The 25860-nt window shown below is 63.1% G+C and overlaps 1 protein-coding gene across 3 annotated transcripts; it reads right to left on the reverse strand.

The window, feature by feature from the left end:
* Window positions 1-1560: 1560 nt before the first annotated feature.
* Window positions 1561-23764, reverse strand: HIF3A (hypoxia inducible factor 3 subunit alpha). 3 transcript variants are annotated; one of them, XM_065571021.1, is made up of 15 exons: window positions 23626-23764; window positions 14164-14357; window positions 13567-13703; window positions 13143-13227; window positions 12639-12748; window positions 11733-11944; window positions 11127-11233; window positions 10407-10554; window positions 9605-9765; window positions 8483-8715; window positions 7876-7953; window positions 7216-7598; window positions 6785-6896; window positions 6422-6518; window positions 1561-5877 (listed from the first exon to the last, which is right to left on the reverse strand). In XM_065571021.1, exons 1-15 carry the CDS (start codon window positions 23652-23654, stop codon window positions 5726-5728), a joined length of 2238 nt encoding a protein of 745 aa, XP_065427093.1. In that variant the 5' UTR covers window positions 23655-23764; the 3' UTR covers window positions 1561-5725. The 3 variants fall into 3 exon arrangements, with proteins under 3 accessions (XP_065427093.1, XP_065427092.1, XP_065427094.1); XM_065571020.1 differs by lacking the exon at window positions 23626-23764 and adding an exon at window positions 21877-22094; XM_065571022.1 differs by lacking the exon at window positions 23626-23764 and adding an exon at window positions 20857-21007.
* Between the last annotated feature and the right edge of the window lie 2096 nt (window positions 23765-25860).

Below are 25860 nucleotides of genomic sequence, written 5' to 3' on the forward strand. Positions count from 1 at the left end.
ACTGTGTGTCTGGGCAGTGCCCGGCGCGACGGAGCCCTGATCTCGGTCACTGTGCGTCTGGGCAGCGCCCGGCCCGACGGGGCCCTGATCTCGGTCACTGTGTGTCTGGGCAGCGCCTGGCGTGACGGGGCCCTGATCTCGGTCACTGTGTGTCTGGGCAGCGCCCGGCCCGACGGGGCCCTGATCTCGGTCACTGTGCGTCTGGGCAGCGCCCGGCCTGACGGGGCCCTGATCTCGGTCACTGTGTGTCTGGGCAGCGCCCGGCCCGATGGGGCCCTGATCTCGGTCACTGTGTCTGGGCAGCGCCCGCCGCGACGGGGCCCTGATCTCGGTCGCTGTGTCTGGGCAGTGCCCGGCCCGAGGGGGTCCTGATCTCGGTCACTGTGTCTGGGCAGCGCCCGGCCCGAGGGGGTCCTGATCTCGGTCACTGTGTGTCTGGGCAGCGCCCGGCCCGAGGGGGTCCTGATCTCGGTCACCGTGTGCCCGACGGGGCCGCAATGTCCCATTCCTCACCATGCCATGCTCTAAGGGGCGCTGAAGGCTGCCCCGCCGGGAAGGCAGAGCCCTAGCTAGGGGGGGGGGGGGGTCTGAGCTTTGCTGGCCCTTCACCATACCTCCCCCCAGTGCCCCCTATTAGTACCGTGTCCCTCGCCCCTGGGGTAAGACTGCACCCATGCAGCTCCAGCCAGCTTCTCATCTCTGGCCAGCTGGGCCACGGAGCCCATGGGATACCAGGGGGCTCTATGTTAAGGGGGCAGGGCTGCGGCCCCACCCTCTGGCCCTTTGGGAGAAGGAGCGGGGTGGCCCCTGCCGGCACCACTTTGGCAGGCATAGGCAGCCAGTTCCAGGTTCCCCCCGTGCCCCCTGGCTACGCGCCCGCACTGCACCAGCTGCTCAGGGGGTGCATTGACCCAGAGACCGCACAGCTGACTCCCACCCCGCACATGCCCCCTCCCCCCACCCTGCTCATCTTCCCCCCCACCTCTGAGGGGCTTTGTCCAGACTAGGGCTTCTGTCAGACTGTTGGTGAGTTAGAGCAGGGGGCTGGGAGCCAGGACTCCTGGGTTCTCTCCCCAGCTCTGGGAGGGGAGTGGGGTCTAGTGGTTAGAGCGGGGGCGGGGGGTGGCTGGAGGCCAGGACTCCTGGGTTCTCTCCCCAGCTCTGGGAGGGGAGTGGGGTCTAGTGGTTAGAGTGGGGGTGGGGGGGGTGGCTGGAGGCCAGGACTCCTGGGTTCTATCCCCAGCTCTGGGACTGGGATCGAGTGGTTAGAGCAGTGGATGCTGGGAGCCAGGACGCCTGGGTTCTCTCCCCAGCTCTGGGAGGGGAGTGGTATCTAGTGGTTAGAGCCAGAGAAACGAACTACCTCCAGGTGCCAAGTTCTCACTGGACTGATTTTGTAAGAAAGCCAACCCAGAACACCGAAGTGTCTAGCAGCCTCAGCCTGTAGGCTCCTAGAGCTCCCCTTTCCTGGTGGGCTTGGCACAGAGGGGTTCTCCTCACCCCCAGGTCAGAGTCCCCGTCTGGCTTGGTCCCTGCAGCCAATGACAAGGCGAGCCGAGGTTTGTTACCAGACGTGTTTATGTCTCACAACAGTGATAGGTCCAGAGGGAGCCGGAGGAGTCCGGCCCCAAAAGAAACCGGACGCACACGGGGAGAGGAGACGATAGAAAAAATACCCACGCCCCAAAGCCTGGCGCCCGCCAACCCCCACGGGGCTGCCCCCCTCACCTCCTTCGCCAGAAATCCCTCCTCTGAGCGACCCGATCCTGATCGGCCAGCACCCAACTGGAGTCACTCCTGATTAACACCCATAGACTTCAGTGTCCCAAGGTGTCAGCAAGATCCGAATCAGACCTGACCCCAGCTCCAGGGTGTCAGACCCTGGGCTTCCTGGCTCAGAGGGGGGAGGCAAAGGTTGGGGTGGGGCTGCGAGGAGCCAAGATACACAAGGTCAAGAGCCGCCCCCCCCCTGAAGAAATTGCTCAGCTCTAAGGCAAAACGATGTGGGGGGGCTCCAAGTTCTACTGGGGTATCCCCCTACTCCACCATCTCCCCCAGATTCCCCCCCCATATTACAGGAGGGAAAGAGGGGATCCAAGTCACAGTATTTCTAATCCCCCCCTAATTAAAAATGGGGTGCTCCTAAAAGAGGGTTGCCCCAGTGTGGAGTAGCTGCCATGGGGTAAGGTAAACACCCCAGGGATATGGGGGGCTAACTTGGAACCCCATTGCCATGTACCAGGCAGGTTGCTAATGGGGGAGCCATCAGAGGGTTCACACCCCATCGGAAGAGAGGTGGGTGGGACGGGGGCATCAGACACCCCCCAACGGTGGGGCTGGCTGGGGGGGGCGCCAGGCTTGGGGGAGGGCGTGTGCGCGTAACAACCCGACAACAAGGAAAACGCTAACCCTACAATAATAACGAACGACAAGAAGAAAAAGAGAGCACCACAGTCTCGGAAAATGAAATCAACGAAACAAAACCAAAAACGCCGGCGCCGGGAGGGCGGGGCAGGGCCGCGGCCGGAGAAAGGGGCGCATGGCCCTGCCCCCACCCCCAGCCCTGGGCGCGTCCTTCTCCGGGCTCGGAGAAGGCCGTCGGTCTGTGCGTGTGGCCATGTGCGGCTCTGAACAGCTGCCTGGGTGGGCGGAGCCCGTCTACAGATTGTGCGCGTGTGTGGGTGGGTGTGTTGCGTTCGCAACGCAATTAACAGTCGGCGTTGAAACATGGCGCCCCATGCGGGGCTCGGCTCAGCCCCCCTCTTTCCCCTTCCTCACCCCACTTCCCGCTAAGGTTGCCAACTGTCTGGGATTGGCCTGGGGTCTCCAGGAATTCAAGATGAATCTTTAATTAAAGATTATGTCAAGTGATCAAACCTCCAGGAACACATCCGATCAAAACTGGCAACCCTACTTCCCGGCAACTGGCATCGGGAAAGATAACGGCGGGGGGGCAGCCCCGCAGGGAAATACGGTAGGAAGGGGGAGGTAGAGGAGGCATGGCCATGATTGCTTAAAGGGAACATCTGGGGGGAAAGAAAAACAAAACCCACTGCCATTAAGGAAAAAAAACGGGGCTTGAATCGCGCCTTGTGCAACCATCAACCCCGGTGCCCAGCGAGGCGCGTAGGCTCTGCACTAACACAAGCGATGGCACAAGGAACCAGGGTGGAAGCGTCATCCCCTGTCCCACCGCTGCCACCATTCCTGTAAATCCAATTTAATACCAAACAAGAAGCAAGTCCCCACATCTTGGTTTGGTAAAGGGGAAAAAAAAAAAAAAAAAACAATAACCCCCCCCCAAACTTTCGTTCCCCCCAACTTTTGTTCAAAGAATTCAAATCATGGTGAAACTTTCCCGCTAAGTGGCTTTGAAAAGGGGACAGTGAAAACGGATTTTAAATATCCATCTAGTTCAATTTTTCCCCCCTGGTGACCCAAGGGCTGGAGAAGTGATTAGGTGGGAAAACAGAGGGTTATGTCACACAATAATTACCCTGCCTTAACAGTACCGGGGTAATTAACACATTACAATGCCCCCTAGGGTGGGCTCAGTAGACCCAGGATAGCTTATTCCTGTATAGGAAGGGGAACACGCTTCACGGATTTAACTTAATCCAGGTGTAATTGCATCCACATTCGAGATTGGACTAGTAGAACGCTACCAGTAAAAACACAACCCTGACATATTCGTAAGGCTGGACGGGGCTGGCCCCGTGATTTCCAACCTGTGATGGACTCTTAAACCATTTCAAATGGAGGTGCAGACCCCTCTGGGACTCAGGCTGCGGACCCCCAGGGGCGTGCGGACCACGGGTTGAAAACCACTGGTCTAGTCTGATCAATTCGGACCTGTTTGAACGAGAGCAGAGCTTTTAGGAAAACATCCCATTGTGACTGAAAAAATTGTCCAAAGCGGGCAGGGGAGTCAGGTCTTGCCCCGGCCGAGTGGAAGGAAAGATGGGGGTAGGGGAAGGAAAGAAACGCGGTGGGAAGGGGGTCCAGAGCGGGTTTGAAACCCTGCTGTGGGATTTCACCGGGAGCGGAACAAGAAAATTTCCCCTGCCTACGTCCTTCATCTCTCAACGTACTCGACTTTGCAGACCCGATTCTGTCCCGATCCTGCAGCCCCTCCCCCCGCCACGCCCGGTTCACCATCACCCACCCCGCTCGTGCGGAACCCGGTGCCGAGCGGCAGTGAGCACGAGCCATCGTGAGCTGGCAGCGTGCGGTGCAGGGGGACGGGGAGCTGGCACCGCTCCGGGGCACGTGGTATCCGCAGGGTGGAGGCGCTCGGCTGGCGCTGCTCTCCCTTCTGGCGTCAGCGTGAGCAGAATTGGACCCGAGGCTGGACTCTGACCCTAAAGGGTGGCTGGAGATTCCCTTGCTCCCAAATCAACCAGAAACAAAGCTTAAAAATAACCCATTTGAAAAGAGAATTCTCTGTCCCCCCTATGAAATAACACCCCCTCCCCTTTGCCAGAACATCCTGGACAGCCAAAGGAACGCACCGGGTGCAGGATGGATTGCCCCCATTCCAGGATCCCCCCGGAAAAGGGGGTCCCCTCTTAGGCAGAGCGAGGGGGCTGTGGCTAGACTGTGGGAGCCGCCAGCTGGAAAAGGACCATTCGGGGCCATGAGGCTCAGACGGGGCAACTGGTTTGGAAAACACAATCCCGAGTGGCCGAAAGACCGGGGGCGGGGGGAAAAAGAGAGCGTGTCCCTGCTTAATTGGCCTCTGCAGCATTTGCACTGCGGCTACCAAAGCCACCGTTTTGGCCACAAAAAAAAAAAAAAAAAAAAAAAAAATTGAGAGATTTGGGGTCCTAGGGCCAAATTGTGCCAGGGGGAAAATAGCTGCCAGTTGGCGATTGATGGGGTGTTGTCCCTTGGGCCCCCCATTGTGCTCCCTCCCCCCACGGGGGGCAACAGGAGACGGCATTGCTGAGGTAAATGCGGCAAGAGGCACCAGGAGGATTCTGGGTAAGGACCGGGGGGGAAGGAGGGGAGGGGGAATATAAGCAGCCCCAATCCCCCAGGGTGGTCCCAGTTAGGGCAGGGAAAGACGGCTGGTCCGGTGAGGTGAGCAGAACATAGGGAGAGCCAATCTCGACTCCCCCCAACCGCACTGGGGGAAGGGACCCCACCCTGCACCCTGCCCTGAGCAGGAAAGACGAGGGGGACTGTCCGTACCCCATCACCAGCCCCGTCAACATCCCCTGGCTATCGGGATCCACCCCAATTGGGGCCAAGATCCAGCCAGCACAACAGCCTGGCTCTCTGATCCAGACACGGCTCCAGAGCCCGGGGGAAGCGGGGGGGACGGACTGCTCCCTCCCCCATTTGGTTGGCTTCTATTGCAATCCCCAGCGTCACCCCTAGGGGGCAGATTTCCCCCAGCACCATTAAGGGGCGGCCAGCATTAAAGGGAGATTCGCCTCGCCCCTCCCCACCCCCCAGGGCAGGGCTGGTGAGCTCCCCTCCCTGACGCACCCCAATATTTCAGGGGGCGGGGGAGGCCTAAGGAACAGAATGCCCGGTTGGGGGGGCAGGGCTGAGGTAGGTAGCATTCTCTGGGCCCCGGAGGGGAAGGCGAGCAGGTGAGTGTTGCTGGTGGGGGGATGGCGGGGAGAGGCAGGTGCCTCCCCCCGGAACGGACTGGGGTCAGGTTTGGTTCCGTTTGTCCCATCTGCGGAGTGGGAGCGTCGGGCGGGAGCCCGACCCATCAGGTGGCCTGGTCCAGCTCCCCCAGGAGCTCCTCGCCCAGCTGGAAGTGCCCGCCACTCTGCTCCAAGGCCTCATCCTCACCGTCGTATAGGGCCAGCTGGGAGAGCGCTGGACCATCTACCATGAAGGGCAGCATGTCACCCAGTAGGGCTGGAGGGGGCGAGGTGCAGGGTGTGAAAGATAAGGGGATGGGGGTGGTTAGGAGAGGACAGAAAAAAAAAAAAAAAAAAGAGCGGGGAATTAATCTCATGTGGCAGGGAGTTCCACTGGTTAACAAGGCAGGCGAAACAAAGCGTGCCAGCCAAGGAGTGCAAGGAGCGAGCCAGTAAGTGTGCTGCTGCCCTCTGCTGGATGCAACCAGAATTGCTCGCCTGTGTATGCCCTGTATTGTTACGGTTGATTCTCCCATAGCCCCAGAGGCAGGGGGCCAGGCTGGTCCCCGCTGAGAGCAGTGTCTGCTGCGACCTTAGCTAGGGCAGCAGGTCCCTCCCCTCCCACATCGGGGCAGGAGTGGCTCCCCGGTGGGGGCTCAGGAAGGAAACCCATCCCGGGGCAGAATCTGCAGCGAGGTGCCTCCTGGGGGGACAAGATGGGCTGTGGATGGTCAGATCCACTGCCCTGCCCCCCAGGGATGCCCCAGCCTCCCCCACCGTGACGCAGACTGAGCCCCGCCCCCACGCCGTGCAGCACTCACCCATTGGTTCCTCCAGGGCCAGCAGCTTCCGCCCTAGCACCATGCCGCCCCGGGGAACCCCGGCGTCCAGCCCCTCCTCCACACTCAGCAGGAAACCCTGGCGGGGCGGAGGGGGGGGGGAAAAAAGAGTAGTGCAGCTGAGAGGATGGGGGAATCACCAAGCCCCATCTCCCCAATTCCCTCAGGCTTCCCCCCACCCAGCCTAACCCCAATCTACCCCCTCCCTTCCCATTCCCCCACCAGGCCCCCTTCCAAGCACCCCAACCTGACCCCTTCCCCCACCCTTTCCTTGATACCCCTGGCCTGCCCCCCACATCCCTGAATCTCTCAGACCAGTTGTCGGTGCCAGGGCGCCAGACGTACCAGGTTGAGGGAGGGCAGCAGGAAGCCATCAGGCTCGGAGCCATGGGCACGCTTCAGGGGCGCCGCCTCCAGGAAGTCGGCCCCTTCCTCCTCCAGGTTCAGCTCCAAGGCCCTGGAGGGTATGGGGGGGGGAAGTGGGGCACGTAAGGAGCTGGCCAGACAGGCCCTCCCTGCCCACCTCACTCCTGGCGCAGGAACAAGGGGGACCCAGGGCAGGGCAGCTACAAGGCAGACAAACCTCACAGGGACCAACGGCCGCAACGAATTTACCTGTGGGACTCCCTGCTGCAGGAATTTACTACAGTTAAAATTTGGATGGGGGCGTGCCAGGCAACATGGATATAATCTGGGGTGGCAGAGACAGGGGGATACCAGGTTCATGGCCCCTGTGGTTCCTGCCCCACCCTGTCCCCTTTTCCCCACCCTCTCACCTCTTCCTAGCCCCCAGGTGTGAGGCTGGGTGATCCCTGCGGTTGCCTCCTGGGGGCGCTGTCGGTGGTGACCCAGGCCCTTCCAGCTCCATGGGCTCCTCCTCTGGGGGCTGGAGGGACCGGGGCTGGCTCAGGCTGGTCTCACTGCCCCAGCGGGGCAGGCAGGGCAGGTCGGGTTCGCGGGCAGACACCCCATGGAAGCTGCTGGAGCGAGGACGCGGTGGGGGCGAGGCAGGCGGTGGCGGGGGGCCTGTTCCCCTGGCCGCAGCAGGATCACCTCGCTTCTCGGCCAGCCAGGGGGGCTGGTCGGTGCTGCTGAGCTGAAAATCGTCATCCATCGAGATGTACGGAGCCAGCATCTCCAGGTCGAGCGCTTCGTAATCCTGCAGCGGGAGCGCGGTATTAGCAGCGGCATGGAACCCTTACCCAGCACCAAGATGCAGCCACCTCTGGGGCAAGGCCCAGGGGCTGCTTATATAAGGACTGGGGTGGGATCACGCGTGGATCCAGGAGTCAGTAACTGGGTTTGAATCTCAGCGGCGACTGCCTGGCTGTGTCCAGCTGGGGAACTGTCTGCCTGGGGGGTGCGGGAGCAGGGGCTGGGAGCCCCAGGGGGACAAAGTCCCCGGCAATAGGGGTCACTGCCTCCCCCCCCAGTACCTGCAGCGCCGTCTCCACGGCCTCCTGGGTGGAGGCGAAGAGCTTCTGCACGTTCTCCATGTCAAAGAGCAGCTCGGCCTGGGGAGAGAAGGGGAACAGGGCTGGAGGGCTGGGAGCACGGGCCAACTGGGAGCCCCCCCGCTTCACGGCACCTGGCCCCCGATAGTGCAACCCCGGTTCCCATCCTGCACTCCCCCAGCCCCTCCCCCCACCCCCATTCCGGCCTCTGCCCCCTTTCCACCCCTCCCCCTATGGACACAGCTCACTGCACCCCAGTGATGCAGCCCCCATGGACACAGCAGGCTGCCCCCCAATCTCCCATGATGCAGCCCTGCTCCCCACTTCCCCTCCTAGTCCCCCACTGACACAGTCCCCCTACTGTCCCCTTTGCCCCTTGTTGTCCCCGTCACCCCCCATCCCTGCAAACCCCACCCCCATCACCCCCGCTGCCCCCTAGAAGCACAGCCACTGCCCCCCATTTCCCCTCACTGGCCCCAGACACATCCTCTGCCCCCCGATGTGAAGCAGCCCCTCCCCCCATTCGTGAGCCCCCCATTTTCCCCCACACTAGCCCAGCCCCCTTGTTGCCCCACAGCAGGCTCCTTACCGGGGCGGCGCTCTTGGCAGAGTCCTGGGGTGGCAGGCCGGCCTCGGGGGGGCGGGGGGAGGACCGTGTCCGCGGGGCCCCCTCCCCGTTGGCGCGGGCTCCGGGCGGGTCGAAGATGGGCCCCAGCAGCCGCTGCAGGTCGGGGCTGCAGAACCGGCGCGGGTCACGCTGCAGCTCCACCTCGCTCACGTGGGCCGGGCGCAGGAAGGCCAGGAGCCGGGGGCCACGCCGCTCTGGGGGGAGCGGAGGGTCAGCCGGGCGACCGGGACAGCCCGCTCTCTGAGCGGTGCCCCTCCCGGCTCCCGGCCCGGCCTCCCCCAAACACCCTGCACCGCACCCCACATCTGCCGGCCCTCACTCCCCCAGCACCCGGAGACTCCTAAAAACCCTGCACCGTGCCCCATATCTGTCACCCCACCCTCACCGCCCCACATCTGTCATCCCACCCTCACCTCCCAGATACCCTGCCCTGCACCCCACCTCTGTCACTCCGCCCTCACGGCCCCCAACACCCTGCCCCGGGCCCCACATCTGCCGGCCCTCACTCCCCCTGACACCCGGAGACCCCTAAAAACCCTGCACCATGCCCCATATCTGTCACCCCATCCTCACCGCTCCCAACACCCTGCCCCGCGCCCCACCTCCACCGGCCCTCATGCTCCCCAGCCCCCTCCACCCTGCACCGGCACCCGGAGACCCCCAAACACCACGCACCATGCCCCACAGCAGGCTCCTTACCGGACTCCCACCTCGCACCCCACCGCCGCTTGACGCCCTGCCCCACCCCCACTAAATCCCGACACCCTGCCCCATACCCCCCTGCCCATCTCTGCCGCCTTGCCCCCACTGGCCCCCAACGCCCTGCCTCATGCCCCACCTCTGCCACCCCCACACACACCCCCCAACACCTCGCCCTGCACCCTATCTCTACTGCCAGAAACCCCACTGACCTTGTCCCATACCTGACCAACCCCCCAACCCCCACCACTCCACATGGCTCACTCCCCCGGCATCCCAGAGACCCAGCACACCCACCCCATACCCCACTCCCCTCAGGCACTAACTGGAGCCAGACTGCTCCCCTTCCCAGTGTCCACGACTCCCGTTCCCCATGCTCCGTACCGAAGCTGAGGTTGAGGATGGTCTCCCCGGTGTCTGGCTCCAGTTCCTCAGGGCTCCCGTTGGCCTGGCGGGCAGGGTCAGGCTCCGGGGGCAGGCGCCGCCCCTCACCCTGGCGTTCGGTCTGCTCCAGCGACAGAACCACACCCGTCTCCTCCACCTGGCTGTAAAGGAAAAGAGGTGCGGGGGGGGGGGGGAGGAGAAGTGAGGAGGGGAAGGCAAAGGTATCAGGGTCCAGCAGCTCACACCAGTTCCAGTGCTGCAGGACGCAGTCAGGGGCACGCTGCTGTGTGTCATAGCCCCTATACTGCCGGCAGCTGATGGGGATTCTCCTTCAGCTCTGCTGTGCAAGGCAATCTGGGTTCTGTCTGGGGGAGGCCGAGTGGTCACAAAGCACCAGCCACAGGATGGCCAGGAAGCCCCTGGTAACCGCAGGTTTGTTACAGCTCAGCTCCTACCAGCACAACCAGGGGATACGGACAGAGCAGGGTCAGGGTCACCCCCATCCCAGCTGAGTCGAGCGCCCCCCCACTCCCGAGCTGGTTCCTGAATCAACCTCCCCAGCTGAGCTGAGCCCAGCTGGTCCCTGGGGTCAGCCCCTAAGCCCCTCCATCCCAGGGTCAGTTCCTCCCCCCTGACCCTGGGCCGAGCCAGCGGGGGCCACACAGAGCAAGAGTGGCCAGGTGCCGGGTGGGCCATGACCCTGCTCTCCTCGGAGCTGCTGCACGTCTCTGGGGGGCCCCGGGACACAACCCCACCCAACAGACGGGCCCCTCCTCCTCCCCGACATCCCGGCCCCTCCCACCTGAGGACGAAGTGGACGCAGACGACGCTCTCGGGCTGGGAGTTCTTGCTGTTGGAGATAACGGTGGCCTGGGTCTGGGCCCACAGGTAGCCCCCGCTCTTGGCCAGGAAACGGTACTGGCCCGTCACTGCCTGCCCTTTGCTCAGCACTGCGGGGAGGAGCGGAGGGGTCAGAGCCGCCCGCGGGGAGAGACTGGACAGAGACACAGACGGAGAGAGAGACGGGACAGAGAGAAAAGGGATGAGACAGGATGGGACGGGACGGAAGAGACGGGACAGGAGAGACGGAGAGTACAGGCGGGATAGGACGAACACAGAAAAAGAGAGAGAGGATGGACAGACGGACTGAGAGAGACGGCATGGTCAGATGGATGGCGAGAGGCGGGGGCTGTAGGGAAGGAGGCTCTCGCACTGACTGGGCGGGGGATACCAGGCTGGATGGGCCGTGGTCTGACTGAGGGGGGTGTGCCCCAAGCTAGAGGGCCACTGGTCGGATCTGGCACATCTTCTCCCATATACTGCAACGCGCTGGCTAGGAGGTGCGCTTTCGCCCCCTGCTGGATGCAATGGGAACTGCTCCGCCATGTGTCATAGCCCCAGTACTGCTCGTCGCTAATGGGGAGTCTCCTTTAGCTGCAGCGGGGGAGGGGGACTTTTCGAGCAGGGGGATCCGGGGCTCTCTCTTCCACTGCAGGGGAGGGGGAGGCTGGGAGTCACTTACGGGTGTGGACGCTCTTGCTGACAGCGTCGGAGTCCAGGGCGTGGATGTACTCGTAGATGGAGCAGCCCAGCAGCTCGTCGGGCGTGTACCCCGCCACCTCCGCGATCCTACCCGGGAGACCGGGGGGGCAGGGGGGAGTCCAGTCAGGGAGACACTCCTCCCCCACTCTCGTATCAACCTCCTCCCGCCACCCCAGCTGGATCCCACGCAGCTCTGAGTAATCCCCCGCCCGCAACATCACGCCAGGGGTTCCCCCAACACAGGGGTGGTGCCCCAGTACCCTGGAACAGCCGTCACCCCCAGAGCCATTGCAGCATCAGAGTACTGGGGGAAGGGGAACTCGGAGTGGGGGGCTGCGAGGGGGAGAAAGGAGGGGGCCCTGTGGGGGAGAGAACGGACAGAGAGGAGCAGAGGGGACCCTTGGGAGGGCCAAAGAGCAGCATGGGGTGAAGAGAGGGGACCCCAGGGAAGAACTCCCTCCCCCCAGGAGAGCAAGGTGGGGGAGGGGGAAGCAGTGGGGGTGGCTCAGGGGCGGAACTGTGCCCTCGTGGGGGTGGGGCAGGGGAAGTGGTGGGGGCGGGGCCCCCAGCGGCCACGCCCCCTCACCTCTCATCACAGTAGGTGAATTTCATGTCCATGCTGTGCTGGCTGAGGAAAGTGCTGCTGTCCAGGGGGGTCTCGATGTTGGCGGGGTGGGGGATGGCCTCGCAGATCAGCACCAGGCAGCGCAGGGGGGGCTCCGCATACCCCCCCTCCGCCTCCTCCAGGCCCTCCCGCGCAGGCGTGTAGGACCGCATGTGGCCGGCACAATGCAGCACCTGGGGGGGGGGGGGGGAGGGGTGACCAATCAGAGCCCTCTTGCTCCAGACTCCACCCACAGCTCTCACAAGGCTCCGCCTTGGGACACCACGCTGGAGGGGGTCTAGAATCCCGTCTCCATGGGAACCCGCCCACCACTGTTCCAAAACCATCGTTCCCCAGCAACTCCTCCGCTGCTGCTCTAGAACCCTGTTGTCATAGCAACCCCGGTTTCTCTTCTAAAACCCTTTCCACGGCAACCCACCCGCAGCTGTTCCAGAACCCTGTTTCCATAGTGGCCCATCCCCCAATGTTCCAGAAGCCTGTATCCAGGCCAACCTCCTCAGCCCCCATTCTCATCTCACCCTAGTGCGGCTCTAGAACCCCATTTCTACAGCAACCTACCTACAGTTGTTCTGGAACCCTGTTTCCATAGTGACCGACCACTGACCCAGAACCACATATCCATGCCGACCGCCCACCTTGTTCTAGAACCCCATTTCCGTAACACCCTGGTACTGCCCTAGAACCCTGTTTTCACGGCCACTCCAATACTGTTTCCATAGCAACCCTTCCACTCCCGTTCTAGAGCAGAATTCTATGGGGACTGCTCCAGAACCCAGTTCCATCTCCCCCTCCTGCAGCTGTTCTAGACCCCTCCTGCAGCTGTTCTAGACCCCTCCCGGTTCCAGCCACCTTCCCCGCACCCCTCACCTTCCAGGTGGCTGACTTGAGGTTGACAGTGCGCCCCCTGCTGGTCAATGTGCTCTTCATGCGCAGGGAGAAGCTGCGCTCGGTCTTCACCTCCTTCTTCTTAGAGAAGCCTGCGGCGGGGAGAGGGCAGGGCAGCATCAGGTGGTGGCAGGAGGGGAGGCTGGTGCCCATGGGGGGGGGGGGCGATTGGGGGGCAGGGGGGAGCAGTGGAGGCTGTGGAGTTGGGGGGAGGGTAATCACAAGAGTGGGGTGAGTGGGGGGGCGGTTACAGGGGCTGCGTGTGGCAGTGGGGGTGAGAAGTCAGATCTTGGTGACTGGGGCTCCAGGATGGGGGGGGCTGATTGGACAGGGTGCGTATGGGATAATGGGGGGAGGTCACTGACATGGGGACACTCACCTTGCACAGGGGATTGAGGGGAGCTCTCACCCTGTGGGGGGGATCCTGAAGAGAGGCGGGGAAGCCTGGGGGGGCACTCACCCTGCCGGGGGGGGGGGGGCACTCACCCTGCCGGGGGCTCAGCACATCCTGCAGCTCCTCCTGGTCACAGGGGTGGATGAAATCGAAGATGCTGTGTCCAATCAGCTCCAACTGGGTGGGGGGAGGGGAAATCACAACCAGTGTTGGGGGGGGGGGGTCACCCTATGCCAGACCTGCGCCCCCCCCCACCCCATCCCGGCTACACACTCAGTGCTTCCCCCTCAGGCCCCTGGTCCCTGCCTACCCGAGCAGGGCGACCAGCTGATGGATTAACACTCCCCCCCCGCAAAGCAACCCCCCACACACATACACACACTCCTTTCCCATTCCCAGTGGCGGCCGTGGAGGGGATCCCAGAGTGGGGCCGGGGATGGAGCCCCCAGCCCTGCTCCCTGCCAGCAGGGGGTGTACCCACACACCCCCCCCCACACACACACACACCCCACTCACCTGGGTCAGCCCCAAGTGCTTGCTGACATTCTCCGACAGATACGCCATGTCGCCCTCCTCCGTCAGCACCATGACAAAACCGTCCAGCGCCTTCAGGTAACAGGCGTCCACCTGCTCCGGCTGCCCGCGCCACTCCTCTGCCGGCCACAAGCACAGGGGTCAGGGCGGGCCCCCCGCCCCGGGGCAGCCGGGGGGGGGGGGAGCGCAGGGCTCTAACGGGGGGAGGGGCCGGTTCCAGTCTGCCCCACAACCCTCCCCCAGTGATGAGACCCCTGGTGCCCTCCATCAGGGGCCCATCCAGCCTGGTATCTCTCTCACTTCCCCCCCACCAGCTCAAACCCATGGGTCCCTCCAGCCCGTGCCCAGCAATGGTCAATCCCAGATGCCTCCGCGCCAGCCGAGTCTCCCCTACAATGCCTGGAGGGGGCCAGATCCCCTTCCTGACCCCAACCCCACCGGCACCCTGAAGCCTGCCATCCCATTGGGCCCACCCAGCTGCTGGGAGCAGGCAGAGCTGGTGCCGCCCCTCGCCCGCGTCCGAGCGCCGGCGGGGAGCCGGGAATGTCCTGGCACCCAAAGGTGGGGAGGGGGCCTCACCCGAGGTGATGAGTTTGTGCATCCGGAGGTAGCTGATGGTGAGGCGCATGATGGAGGCCTTGTCCAGGTGGGCGCTGACCCCCCGGGCGAAGGGCAGGGTGTGGGCCAGCTGGTAGAACACTTCCGTCTCCTTGCTCCGCCGGCATCGCGCCGCGTCCCGCGACTTCTCTTTGCGGAGCTCTGTTGTAGACCGGCTGCCGGGGGGGGGGGGGGGGGGGACGAGACACAGCGCCAGGTCAGGGCACCTGCTCCGGGGGGACGCTCGTTCCCCCCTCTGGCACACACAGAACAGGCCCCAGAGCGAAGCCTGACACCCGAGTTCTATCCCCGGCTCTGGGAGGGGAGTGGGGTCTAGTGGTTAAAGCAGGGGGCTGAGCACCAGGACTCCTGGGCTCTCTCCCTGGCTCTGGGAGGGGAGTGGGGTCCAGTGGTTAGAGCAGAGGGGCTAGCACCCAGAACTCCTGGGTTCTATCCCCAGCTCTGGGAGGGGAGTCTAGTGGTTAGAGCAGAGGGCTGGGCGCAGGACTCCTGGGTTCTATTTCCAGCTGTACTGCTGACTGGTTTGATTTTGGGAGGGGCAGGAAGGCTCCATGGTCTGACCCCACTAGCCCCCCGACCCACCCACGCCAGACATGGCCTCCCCTGATTGTACTCAGCCAAACAGGGTCACCCCAAGCCCCGTTCACCAGCTTCTCCCAGGGCCCCTCGGGATATCCCTGTGGGGGAGGGGGGACAGAGCAGGGGGCCAGGGCAGCCCCCTGCACAGGGACACCCCCCAGAGCCCCCCGCAACCAGAAAACCCCCAACAGACACCACCCCCCAGCAGCTGCAGGGTTGCTCAGAGCCAGGTCCCGCATGGGGTCCCAACAGACCGTTAATATTAGGGGTGGGGACCGGGGGAGGGGGCAAAGGGGGATGTGGGGGAACCTCGAGGGGAGGGGGGCAGTGTGTGATGAGGGGAGGGGAGTCTAAGCCAACTATGCATAGGAAAGAGACTAGGACCATTCCCCCCCACCCCCTCACACATACAATATCCCAGTGCCCCCTGCCTGCTCCCCACCCCAGCAGCCCCCCAATATCCCAGTGCCCCCTGCCCGTTCCCCACCCCAGCACCCCCCAATATCCCCAGCTCCTACCCAAACCATCCCCCGTCTCTGCGCCCCCGGCGTCACAGGCGCAACTCCAGCCTGGCACCCCCCTCCAGCCTGGCTCGCCCTCCTCCGGCCAGACCCTCCCACCATCCGCCAGGCCCAGCTGCCGAGCCCGCCCCCTCCCCCTCAGCCGTGAGAGAACAGCCTGTTCTGCCTCTGTCCTTGGCCCTTTGCCCACTTCCCACCCCACCCTGGGAGCCGGGCGCCCGGGGAGAACGTGGGGCTTTGCCAGAGGTATCCACGTCTTAGCCGCCAGCGACGTACCGCGGGAGTGGGGCTCGGGGCCAGCTGTGGGCGGAGATGGGAACCTGGCACCGGAGGCGGGGGGCAAAAGCTAGCCCCCAGCTGGGGATGCTCCAGTGCCATCGGGGGGAGCCACTTACTCATGCCCCGAGTTGCAGAGTTCTCTGTCCGACAGGTACTGCGGGGCGTGTTGCAGGAGAGGGGGTGGGGAGGAAAGCGTGGCTGCGAGTTTCCTCACAGCAGTGCCCTGATGCCTGTCCCAGAGCAAGTGTATGCAAGGGGAGGGGGGGGGAATTGAGATGTGTGGCTGAGAGCTACTTCACAGCAGTGCCCCGACACCTGCCCCAGATGAAGCTTGTGTGGGGGAGGGAACATTCCCTCCCCCGCTCCATGTTATATTCTGACAGCTGTGAGTTACCTCACCAAGCACGTGACAGCAGGTGGCCCAGCCCCAGGGAACAGACAGCTCAGAGGCCAGGATTACCCCCCCCCCCCAAAACGTGTGCACCCCTTGATTTCACACCCTCACTGCAGGCCAGGGCTCAGCTAGCAGCTTTGCTTCTCAGCATGGGCTGGAGTGGTGAGCTTCCCCGGAGCAGTGCCCTGCTTGGCACCCAGTGTGGGACCCGGAGCGGTGAGCTTCCCCAGAGCAGTGCCCTGCCCGGCACCCAGTGTGGGAATCTTCCTTGGGTGAGTTAACCCACTTCTCCACCATCTGCCCATGAAATACAGCACCTCGGCCCCACGCCTCCCTCCATAGGTCCTTCACTCCCAATAAGAGCACACCTGCCCCCGAGGGCACCCAGATCTCAAAATCATGCTTCCCTCCCCCCCACAGCACAGACCCCTTCAAATCACGCCTCCTCCCTCCCCCCCCACAGCACAGACTCCCTAAATCACAGTTCCCCATCCCCCATAGGAGAGCTCCCCTCCCCTCCCCTCTAGTCCACTCCTCCCCCCCCCCTCCCCGCGCGCCGTGTCCGCACGTGCACTTGGCAGCCTGTCCAGGACACCGTGTTCTGCACACCGGGCTGGGTGCCAGGCCTGGCTGCCTGGAGCAGCGGGAAGGGCTGGGGGGGAGGGAGGGGGGAAGCTGTCAGCCTCCAGCCCAGCCACTCTGCTAACCAACCCTCCCTCCAACCCCAGCAGGTCCCTTCCAACCAGCCCCACCCTCCCAGGCAGGATCACCCCCCCTCCGGGGCAACATCCTCCCCTCCCCTTACAGTCTACAGCCACCCCCTGGGGTGGGATTGGCCCCTCCAGCCTATTCCCTAGCCCACCTCCCCTCCAAACAATATACCCCTGGGCAGGGGTCCCCTCGCCGAGCCTGCTTGGCCTCTTAGAAATGCCTGGGAGTGGGGGTCTCCAGGACCCCCTTTCACCTACCCCCTACCCCCCTACATCTACCCCTGAGTGGGCAAAAAGTCTGAAGCTCCCAGCCCCTCAGGGCTGGGAATGTTCTGTCCCCGCTGCCCCACCTGAGGGGGTGCAGTGCAGTGGGGGCGGGGAGGGGGCCCTGTACCTGAGGCCTCCCAAGGGCTAAGGTGCGTGAAGCCCCACTGCCCCCCTCATCCAGCAAGGGACTGGTACCACCCCCTTCCCTGCCCTCAATCGCCCTCCGCACCTGCCCAGCCCCCTCCCCTGCACCAAAAAGGGTTGGGGGCAGCAGGGAAGGGTGGGGAGACCCCCCCCCACCGGCACGGGTGGAAGGAGGGAGGTGGTGCCCTAGGTAGTGAGAGAGCCAGTGGGAGGGGGAGGAAGAAGCCCCCGCCCGCCCTGGCAAAGGGCACATCAACTGCAGCCACAGCAAGGGACAGACCCTTTTCCCCTGCTCCAAATGAGAATGGAGAATCCCTATCAGCTGGGAGCAGTACGGGACTTATGACACACAACTGTGCAGTGGTACACCCAGCGTTTTAAGGACTGGTTGGTACAGGGATCCCTCACCCAACACTGAAATGCAGCCAGCTCTGGGCTGGGGCTTGGTAGCTGTAACTTCGCAACAACGTGCTCAGGAGAGGAAGAGCCCGTGCTGGGGCACTGAGGCCAGCACTGACAGTGAGGGGAAAGCGCCCCCCTACCGAGCTCCCTCCCCACTCCCTGCAGCACAGCGCCCCCTAGCACTGCACTGGCTGCATTGGGAGAGCACCCCCTACTGAATGACCAATCCCACGTCACACAGCCGACAGAGCATCTGTCCTGGGTTTCCCATCCGATCCCGTGCCACGCCCAGCCCCGCGCAGCCCGTGCACGGGTGCCGAGCCAACAGCACGGGTCTGGATGGCCACGGGCCACGTTGCTGCATCCTGGCGCTGCCGGGAGCGGGAGGGCCGGCCGGCCGACACTGGCAGGCAACACAACCTTTCCTCGGCACGATTCCACGGCCCAGCAGACGGAGCCAAGAACACTGCGTGGGAATGAACGAACTGAGCCGGGACAGAACCAGACCCAGCTCAAAACAAGATCGGAGCCAAACCAGACCCAGAAACAGATCCAGATCAAAACCAGATCAAAGCCAAACTAACCAGAACTGAGCCGCATCCTGAACAGAACCAGAGTCGGCGCCTTCTGGATCCCAAACCCAGCTCACGGCCCCCTGGATACCTTTTCCTTTCCCCTCCCCATCGCTGGCTCTCTAGCTGTTGTTTTCATTTAAAAGCAACTCAACTTGGAATTTGCCACCCAGACATTCACTGTTCAGCGCAGGGCTGCCCCACCTCGATCTCAGATAAGGCGGGAGTGAGATCTAGTGATTACAGCAGGGAGGGGGCTGGGAGTCAGGACTCCTGGGTTCTTTCCGCTCTGTGACCTTGGGCAAGCCCCGCCCATGTCACAGCTCCCCCCATAGTCGGGGGGTGCCCTGTACCCATGGGAAGCCCTCCGCTAGGGAAATGTGGCTGGGCAGAGCTGAGCTAATCCTGGGAAGGGGGGGGGGGTTGCCTGAGTGAGGGGGGGGGGGAGGTGTCGTACTCCGGGGGGGTCGTTAACCCCTTCCCTGGAGGGGCAGGGCTCCGGCCATCCAGAGTGCACCGATGCGGGAGGGGGGGCTGGAGGAGTGCTAGCCCCCGCTTGCCCCCCCCCGCACTGCCCTTGGCAGGCGGCCCAGAGGCCCCTCTCCGGGCTGGGCCTACGTGAGCCGGGCGAGGGGAGGGGGAGGCAGCGGCCAGGCCAGGCCTTTTCCTGTCTGCTGCTCCCAGGGCCCGGCTAATTTTGGCCGGGAACAGGGTGCTGCCGTAGGGCGTCACGGCTGGGCCCGAGCCCCCCTTTGCCCTCCCCCACCAGCTCTCCCTGAACCACGGCCCCGCTCCAAGGAGGAGGGTGGGCGAAGGCAGCGACAGGGGGATTTGGGGGCAGGGACCAGACAGGGCGAGGGAGTTTGCCCGTCCGGGGATGGGGGGGGGGGGGGGTCATGCCCCGTTGCTGAGCTGGAGGGAGCCCCCGCACCTCCTCCCTGCTGGGTTATGGGGCACACATTGAGCAGGGGGAGGGGACCCGGTGTGGGACATAGAGGACAGGGTGTGGAGGGGGGCTGGGCTCAGACATGGGACAGAAGTGGGGGGAGGGGAGACAAACTGGCAGGAGAGTAACCCAGGGTAACCAGGGACAGAACTGGGGGGGGAGCAGGAGCCATGTAACCTCCCAGAGACCCCCCCCTCCTCACCCCAAGTGACTTCCCCCGCACCCCTGCTGGGCTCCAGGGACAGAACTGGGCAGGGCGGCAAGGGAAGCAGGAATCCGGGCTGCTGACCCAGCGCCCCACCCACAAGTGACCTCCCCACCTTCCTCCGTGGCTCCCACCTGCCAACCTCACTGGCCCCCACCGAACTCCCTGCCCCCAGGTCCAGCTGGGAGCTGTGCCCGGCCGGCTGGCTTAGATGCCAAGCCCCGGGCGCCATGCTGGAAGTTGGAGGCGTCAGTTCATGGAAACGTCGCCCGCCCTCCAGCTGTGGGATCAGAGAGGGGGTCAAGAGAGGACAGGACTCGGGGATTCATGCGGAAAAGGGACCCAAAACAACCATGGGCACGTCTTAGTGCCCGTTACACCCAGATCTCCAGCTCTCTGGGCTCAGGACTGTAGAGATGGCCTTGGCGATAAATACAGGGCTAGGAGGCTGGACTCCTGGGCTCTATCCCCAGATAAGAGAGTAGGGTCTAGTGGTTAGAGTAGAGGAGGCTGGGAGTCAGGACTCAGGGGTTCTATCCCTCACTGGGTGATCTCGGGGGTGTTCCCTCCCACTTCTGATTCCCCAGCTGTAAGATGACACTGAATCAGGAAAAGCACCTTCCATCAGAAGGTCACAAAGAGCTGGATGAACAAGATACACACACACACCCCAGCAGATGGACACCAGCCCATGCTGGGGCGACTCCCTGCAATTTCCTCTTCTATTTTAAGGACAGAAGCAGACACCTGCAAGCTGAGCAGCTGGTCCGAGCGGCAATACCTCCACCCCCAATCCTGCCCCCTGCTGGTCACTCCCGCAGACAGAGGCCTGCGCGCCCACAGCAACACGATCCCGTTAACCTTTCCGCTAGGAAGCCGGAGGTTCTGCAAAGGTGGGAACAGCGGCACAGACAGGGGATGGGAACTGGCCCAAAGTCCCAGAGTCGGGAATAGAACCCAGATCCCCCCTGCTCTAACCACTAGACCCCACTCCCCTCCCAGAGCTGGGGAGAGAACCCAGGAATCCTGACACCCAGTTCCCCCTGCTCTAACCACTAGACTTCACTCACCCACCTACGCTGCCAAGCAGAGAAAAGGCCCAGAAGAATAAGGTGCCTCTCGAGTGACACGCCATCTGGATGGCTTCCCAGGCTGGAATTGGGCACAGCAATAGGTGAGGGGAGCAGGACCTCACGCACGGTGCCCGTAGCTCAGTCCGCAGCAGCCCAGATGTGTGCCGGGGGCAGCGGGAGATCACCCCTCTGAACTTGCTTCTTGATCATCCTTGCTACGCGGCTCCCAGCTTCCCGCCGGATCGTGCCCTGCCCCCTCCCAGCCACCCCCCGACCGAGCTGGGCTCAGAGAACGCCACCTGCTTCAGTCCAGCCGGGGCAGCAGCACAAGCCCAGCTCAGGTGGCAGAAAGATGCCCGCCGACGCCGGGGTGGGACGCAGCTAAACAGCGACGCGGGGGGCCTCCAGAGGGCCGTGAGTGGGGTAGCGGGGACAGGAGAGAGCGCGTGAGTGAGACAGAGAGGACAGAGGAGAAAAGGCAGAGGATGGGTGGGAAAAGGAAGACAGGAGGGAGGAGAAGGAAGGAAGATGCTGGTGAGATACGCGAGGGGTGCTGACTCACCCCACAGGTGCCGCTTCCGCCTGGCTGCCATGCCAACATCCCACCGAGTCGCCCCGCCGGCCCCGAATGCCAGCACCTCCCGCCAACCTCCGCCACCAGCCTCGGATCAGCGCCGCCCCGATCAACAGGACTTGGCTGCTCCGTATGGCACCAGAGGGCGCAGCTCCTCCCCCCCCCAACGTCACGGCTTGGCACCGGGCTGGAACATGTGATGTACACACACACACGTGGCGCGCTCCCCCTGCGCGCCCCCCCCTCCCCCCTATGAAGCACCCGCGGGCAGCCGGACGGCCGCGTTACGCTGGGGAGGAACCCAGGAGTGAAAGAATTAGCTGTCTGGGCTGGACCAGGCTTGGTGCCAGGCAGGGGCACCCTCGAGGGGAGGAGGGAGCCATGCCCCAGGGATACATGCCCAGTTCTGGGAGTGCCACAGCGACCCAGGAGAGCACTGCGGGCAAGGAGCGCCCCCTGTGCCAACCATACGGCCGGGGGGGGGGGGGGGGGGGGGAGAAGAGGGCACCAAGGAAATATCTCCCAGCCACGAGGGGGCGCTGTGCAGAGACGGACGGAGGAGCATCCTGGGGGCAGACAAGTGTGCCAGCCGCAGGAGCAGGGGGTGGGATACCCAAGTGCAGTTTGGGCAAAGCGTGCCACCCCGACCTTCAGTCCCAGGGCTGGGAAATCTCTGTCGCAGGCCCGCAGGCTGCAGGGACCGGCGAGGGGCTGGGGAGGCAGCGATCCCCACCCCGGCCAAGAGGGGGCAGCACGGAGGAGATCGGCATGCAGGGCTTCTGGATTACTGCTACAGCTACAGTCATCCCCCACACCAGGCGGGGCAGGGGTTTCTTGTGTGCCCCGAACACTGGCAAGGGTTACAGAGCCACCAGCAGGGGCCAGACCCCCAGCTGGTGTAGACCGGCCCTGCTCCATTGGCATCAAGGCCCCCTTTACCCCAACGGGCCAGGAAAAACTTTGACGGCGGCCTCCGATCCCAAAGAAACAACAGCCTGACACACCCACCTGGCACTCAGCCCGCTCCCAGCACAGCCCAGCACCTCCGGCCCGACAGCCGCCCTTGGATAACTTTGCTCGTTAAACGGCGGGGCGGCTGGAAGGCAAACTTCGGGGCTGGCCGCCCCCCACTCGAGCCCCAGACCCGCTCTCATCTCCGTAAGCAGCGGAGACAGTCCCGGGACGCGATCCCCGCACCAGAGGTCCAGGGAAAGCTCCGATCCTCACACCAACCTCACACCCTCTGGCCCCGTTCCTATAACAGAGAGGAAACCAGACACCCAGCCCCCGAGACCCAACCCACCTGCCCCACCCCCGGCGGTTCTGATCCAAGTACTCGGACGGGACGGTGATGGGCGGGGTGCAAGAACCCGGGGACAGTAAAGCTCCCAGAGCCATTGCCTGGTTGGGATCAACCTCAGGGAGGTTAGCCGCACCTTTGCTCAAGGGAGTGTCCATTCAAGGCCAAACTCCCCACCTAACGCCTTCCAGCACCAGCTTCCCCCACCACCACCACCCCCAGCTCTAGGGAAAGCTCTGATCTGGGTCCAAACTCCCCCGTCTATGAAGGAATCGGACTCGGACGTCCAGCACAGCTCAGGTAGATTTCAGCCCCAACCCACAGGGCGCTGCCTGGAAACCAGCAGGGTTTAAAAAACTAGCAAAACTCAGCCCCAGGTCCTGTCTAGACCCAGCCCCCGCCTGGCACCAGAGAGGTCCCTGCTGTGATCAGACACCTGTCCCCGTGGCTCTCGGGGAGGGCGGAGCGGGCTGCATTGCTCTTTCCCCCCCCCCCACCCCTCCGCGCACAGCACCCCAAATCCCCATTACTCCAGTGGGGGCAGCTCAGGGAGACGCTCAGGGCAAGATTGCAAAGAAGGAGAGTGTGTATGTTGGGGGGAATCTGTTCACACCCACTCCCTCCTCATGCCCTGGCTACAGAAACTGGTGAGCTTAGCCCTGGAGATGAGATGGGGGGGGAGGTCTTCCAGCCCATTCTCCCCCCCCCTCCCCATATTAGCAGATCAGCCCTGTCACAGCTGTAGCTGGGTGCATCCCTGCCGCCTCCCCCCCCCACACACACACAAACAACTATAACCCCCCTAAACCCCTCCCCTCCCCATACACTCCCCCGGGGGAAATTCACCCGCTGACGTCACAAGGAGCCAAACTTTGGCATTATCAAGTCATCGCCCCTCCCCCACCCGCAATCGACCATGTCTGCAAAGACTCGCCCCCCCCAACCTTCCCTCCCCCCCCCCCTCCCGAAAGCAGCCAGAGAACTCAATGCAAGCCGGGGAAGGGGGCGCTTGTGACTACTGCCCCACTCCAAACAAAACTGGGGAGGGGGCGGGGGGGGGACATTGCAAAGCGGGGGGTCATTTCAGACAAATTCCTGGGGGAGGGGAGGGAGTTGTGTGCAGCCTCCTGAACATTACAGGTGATTATCTTATCTCTGCATACCTGGGGGGGGGGCATAGAGACCTATGAAAAATCCAGGGGGGACTGCCCCCCCGTGCCCCATACTAAATACGCCCCTGCTTGGGATCTTGCTGACTCGGCAGTTCCCAAGACCCCCGGGCTGGGGGGGGGGGGGGGGCGGCAGGGGCTGTATCGAGCCAGCGCAGCCCGGCTGCAGCCCGTGCACCCCCCCCCCACTAGGCCCCGGGCCCCCAGATCGCCCCGCCGCAGGCGCCTCATGGGTTAACCCCGGCGTGCCTGGGCAGCGGGTGCCCCCCCCGCGCCGCCCCCCGGTACCTTGCACACTGGAGGCTGCTGCTCTCCATGGCTCCGCGGCGCGTCCCTTTGCACTGCTCCGTCCTCCCCCACCAACTCCAGCGAAACCCACTCCCCTGCAAGCTACACCCCCTCCGCCGCCCCTCCCCCAGCCGTGCCATTGGCTCCCCCCCCCAGCTCGGGGCCCCCTCCCCGCCGTGCAGCCCTTGCACACTCGCAGGGCCTTTGTGCTGCTGCGCGAGGGGATTGGGCGGCGGGGGTGTCACTCCGGGGCCACCCGCTCCCCCCCGCGGCTGGCAGATGGCTGGCCACGAGAGCCCCTCCGCGGCCGCCGCCGGGAGCTGCGGGCCACGAATCGGCCCCGAGCCAATCCGGAGTGACCCCCGACTGCAATGGGGGCAGGGCCAGATCCTGCTCTCAGCTCTCCTGGAGTCAATCCGGAGTCACCCCCAACTGCAATGGGGGCAGGGCCAGATTCTGATCTCGGCCCCCTCCCCACCCCTGGTTAATCCAGAGTCACCCCCAACTACAATGGGAGCAGGGCCAGATTCTGATCTCAGCTCCCCTGGGAAACTGGGAGAACTCAATCTGGAGTTACCCCCTGACTGCAATGGGGTTTAACAGGGTCAGATTCTGATCTCAGCTCACCCCGGGGTCAATCCGGAATTACCCCCTGACTGCAACAGGGTCAGGCCAGACTCTGATCTCAGCTCTCCCAATCTGGAGTCCTCCCCTGGCTGCAGTTAGGGTTTGTCTACACTTAAAAGTTAATTCGGATTAAGGTAGGGTGTGTATTTAAAGGGGAATAGCTATTCCTGAATAACTCCATATGTGGATGCTCTTATTCCAGATTAGGGGTGCCCTTTTCTGGTTTATCTGAATCCACTTCCAAAGGCTGGGTCTACACTACCCGCCTGAATCGGCGGGTAGAAATCGACCTCTCGGGGATCGATTTATCGCGTCCCGTCGGGAGGCGACAATCAATCCCCGAATCGACGCTCTTACTCCACCAGCGGAGGTGGGAGTAAGCGCCGTTGACGGGAAGCCGCAGAGGTCGATTTTGCCGCCGTCCTCACAGCGGGGTAAGTCGGCTGCGATACGTCGAATTCAGCTACGCTATTCACGTAGCTGAATTTGCGTATCTTAAATCGACTCCCCCCTGTAGTGTAGATGTAGCCAAAGTCAATTATGCTAAACCAGAACAAGGCAGGAACAAGATTGTACACACAGAGTGGTTCTGGATTAGCTCCCCGGGTAGACAACCCTTCGTTATTATTATTAATCATGTTTATTCTAGCAGTATCATGGGACCCGCCAAGATCGGGGCCCCAAACAGTCAGAACCAGATTCTGATCCGTTACATTGAGTTAAATCTGGAGTGACTTCCGCAAAGAGGAGGGAGTCATGGCCTCACTGCAGTAGGTTTAGGGCTGAATCCTGATCTGTTTCCTGGTGTCAATCCAGACTGGCTCCAGTGCAATTCAGAACCAGTTCTGACCCGATTGGGAAATACACTCTGATCCCATTAACATCAGTGGAGCTGGAGCCTGATCCTTCTTGCGGTGACCCAGGCGTAAATCTGGAGTGACTCTAGTGGGGATCACTCTGGAGTTACACCAGTGTCAATTGAGACCAGATTGACCCAGGAAGTTCCTGGCTACAGTAGAATCCTTTCAGGGTCGGGGGAGCTGGGTCAAGCAAAATCCCCCTTTAAAATGTGATCCGCACAGCCAAGGCTAACCACATCCCTGGAAGTATGTGTGGGCACGTGGCCCCTGACACGGTCCCCATGCACTTCAACGTCGTCCTACCCACGAGACAGAGAGGTGTCAGGGCCGTGTCCCCCAAGCTAACACACGGGAACCCGAAAACCAGAGCACCATGACAAGTGTGTGTGTCATCCCCAACATGGTTGAATCATGCAACGCAGAGGAGACTGACACATGTTGTAACCATGTTCCCATGACGTGTGCACACATGGTGCATGGCGCGGCCCTGCAGTGGGGACAGCGATGGAGCCGGGGTCTAACCCTGTTCCCCTCTCGTCATTGCATGTGGACACGAGAGCCAAACTCCCCTCCCAGAGCAGGGGATAGAACCCGGGAGTCCTGGCTCCCAGCCCTCTTGCAGCTGGGAATAACCCCCCCATGGGTCAGTCACAGCCAGGGGGGCTATGAGGCTCATGACGGGGAAGGGATGGAGCCTATATCTCCCAAGTCAGCGGCAGCACCGGATGCTGAGCCGGGCAGGTGCTAA

The sequence above is a fragment of the Chrysemys picta genome, chromosome 17, assembly GCF_011386835.1.
Source record: "Chrysemys picta bellii isolate R12L10 chromosome 17, ASM1138683v2, whole genome shotgun sequence".
In the NCBI taxonomy this organism is placed as follows: Eukaryota; Metazoa; Chordata; order Testudines; family Emydidae; genus Chrysemys; species Chrysemys picta.

What these genes read in the sequence shown, in the direction of transcription:
- HIF3A (XM_065571020.1), bottom strand. Translation starts at nt 22,022, where the DNA reads ATGAGAGCGGGTCTGGGGCTCGAGTGGGGGGCGGCCAGCCCCGAAGTT. An exon ending in TGTGCTGAGCCCCCGGCAGG is followed by an intron (nt 12,749 to 13,142) that starts GTGAGTGCCCCC and finishes TCCCCGCCGCAG; the next exon opens with GCTTCTCTAAGAAGAAGGAG. An exon ending in CACCTGGGGGCTAGGAAGAG is followed by an intron (nt 6,897 to 7,215) that starts GTGAGAGGGTGG and finishes CATACCCTCCAG; the next exon opens with GGCCTTGGAGCTGAACCTGG.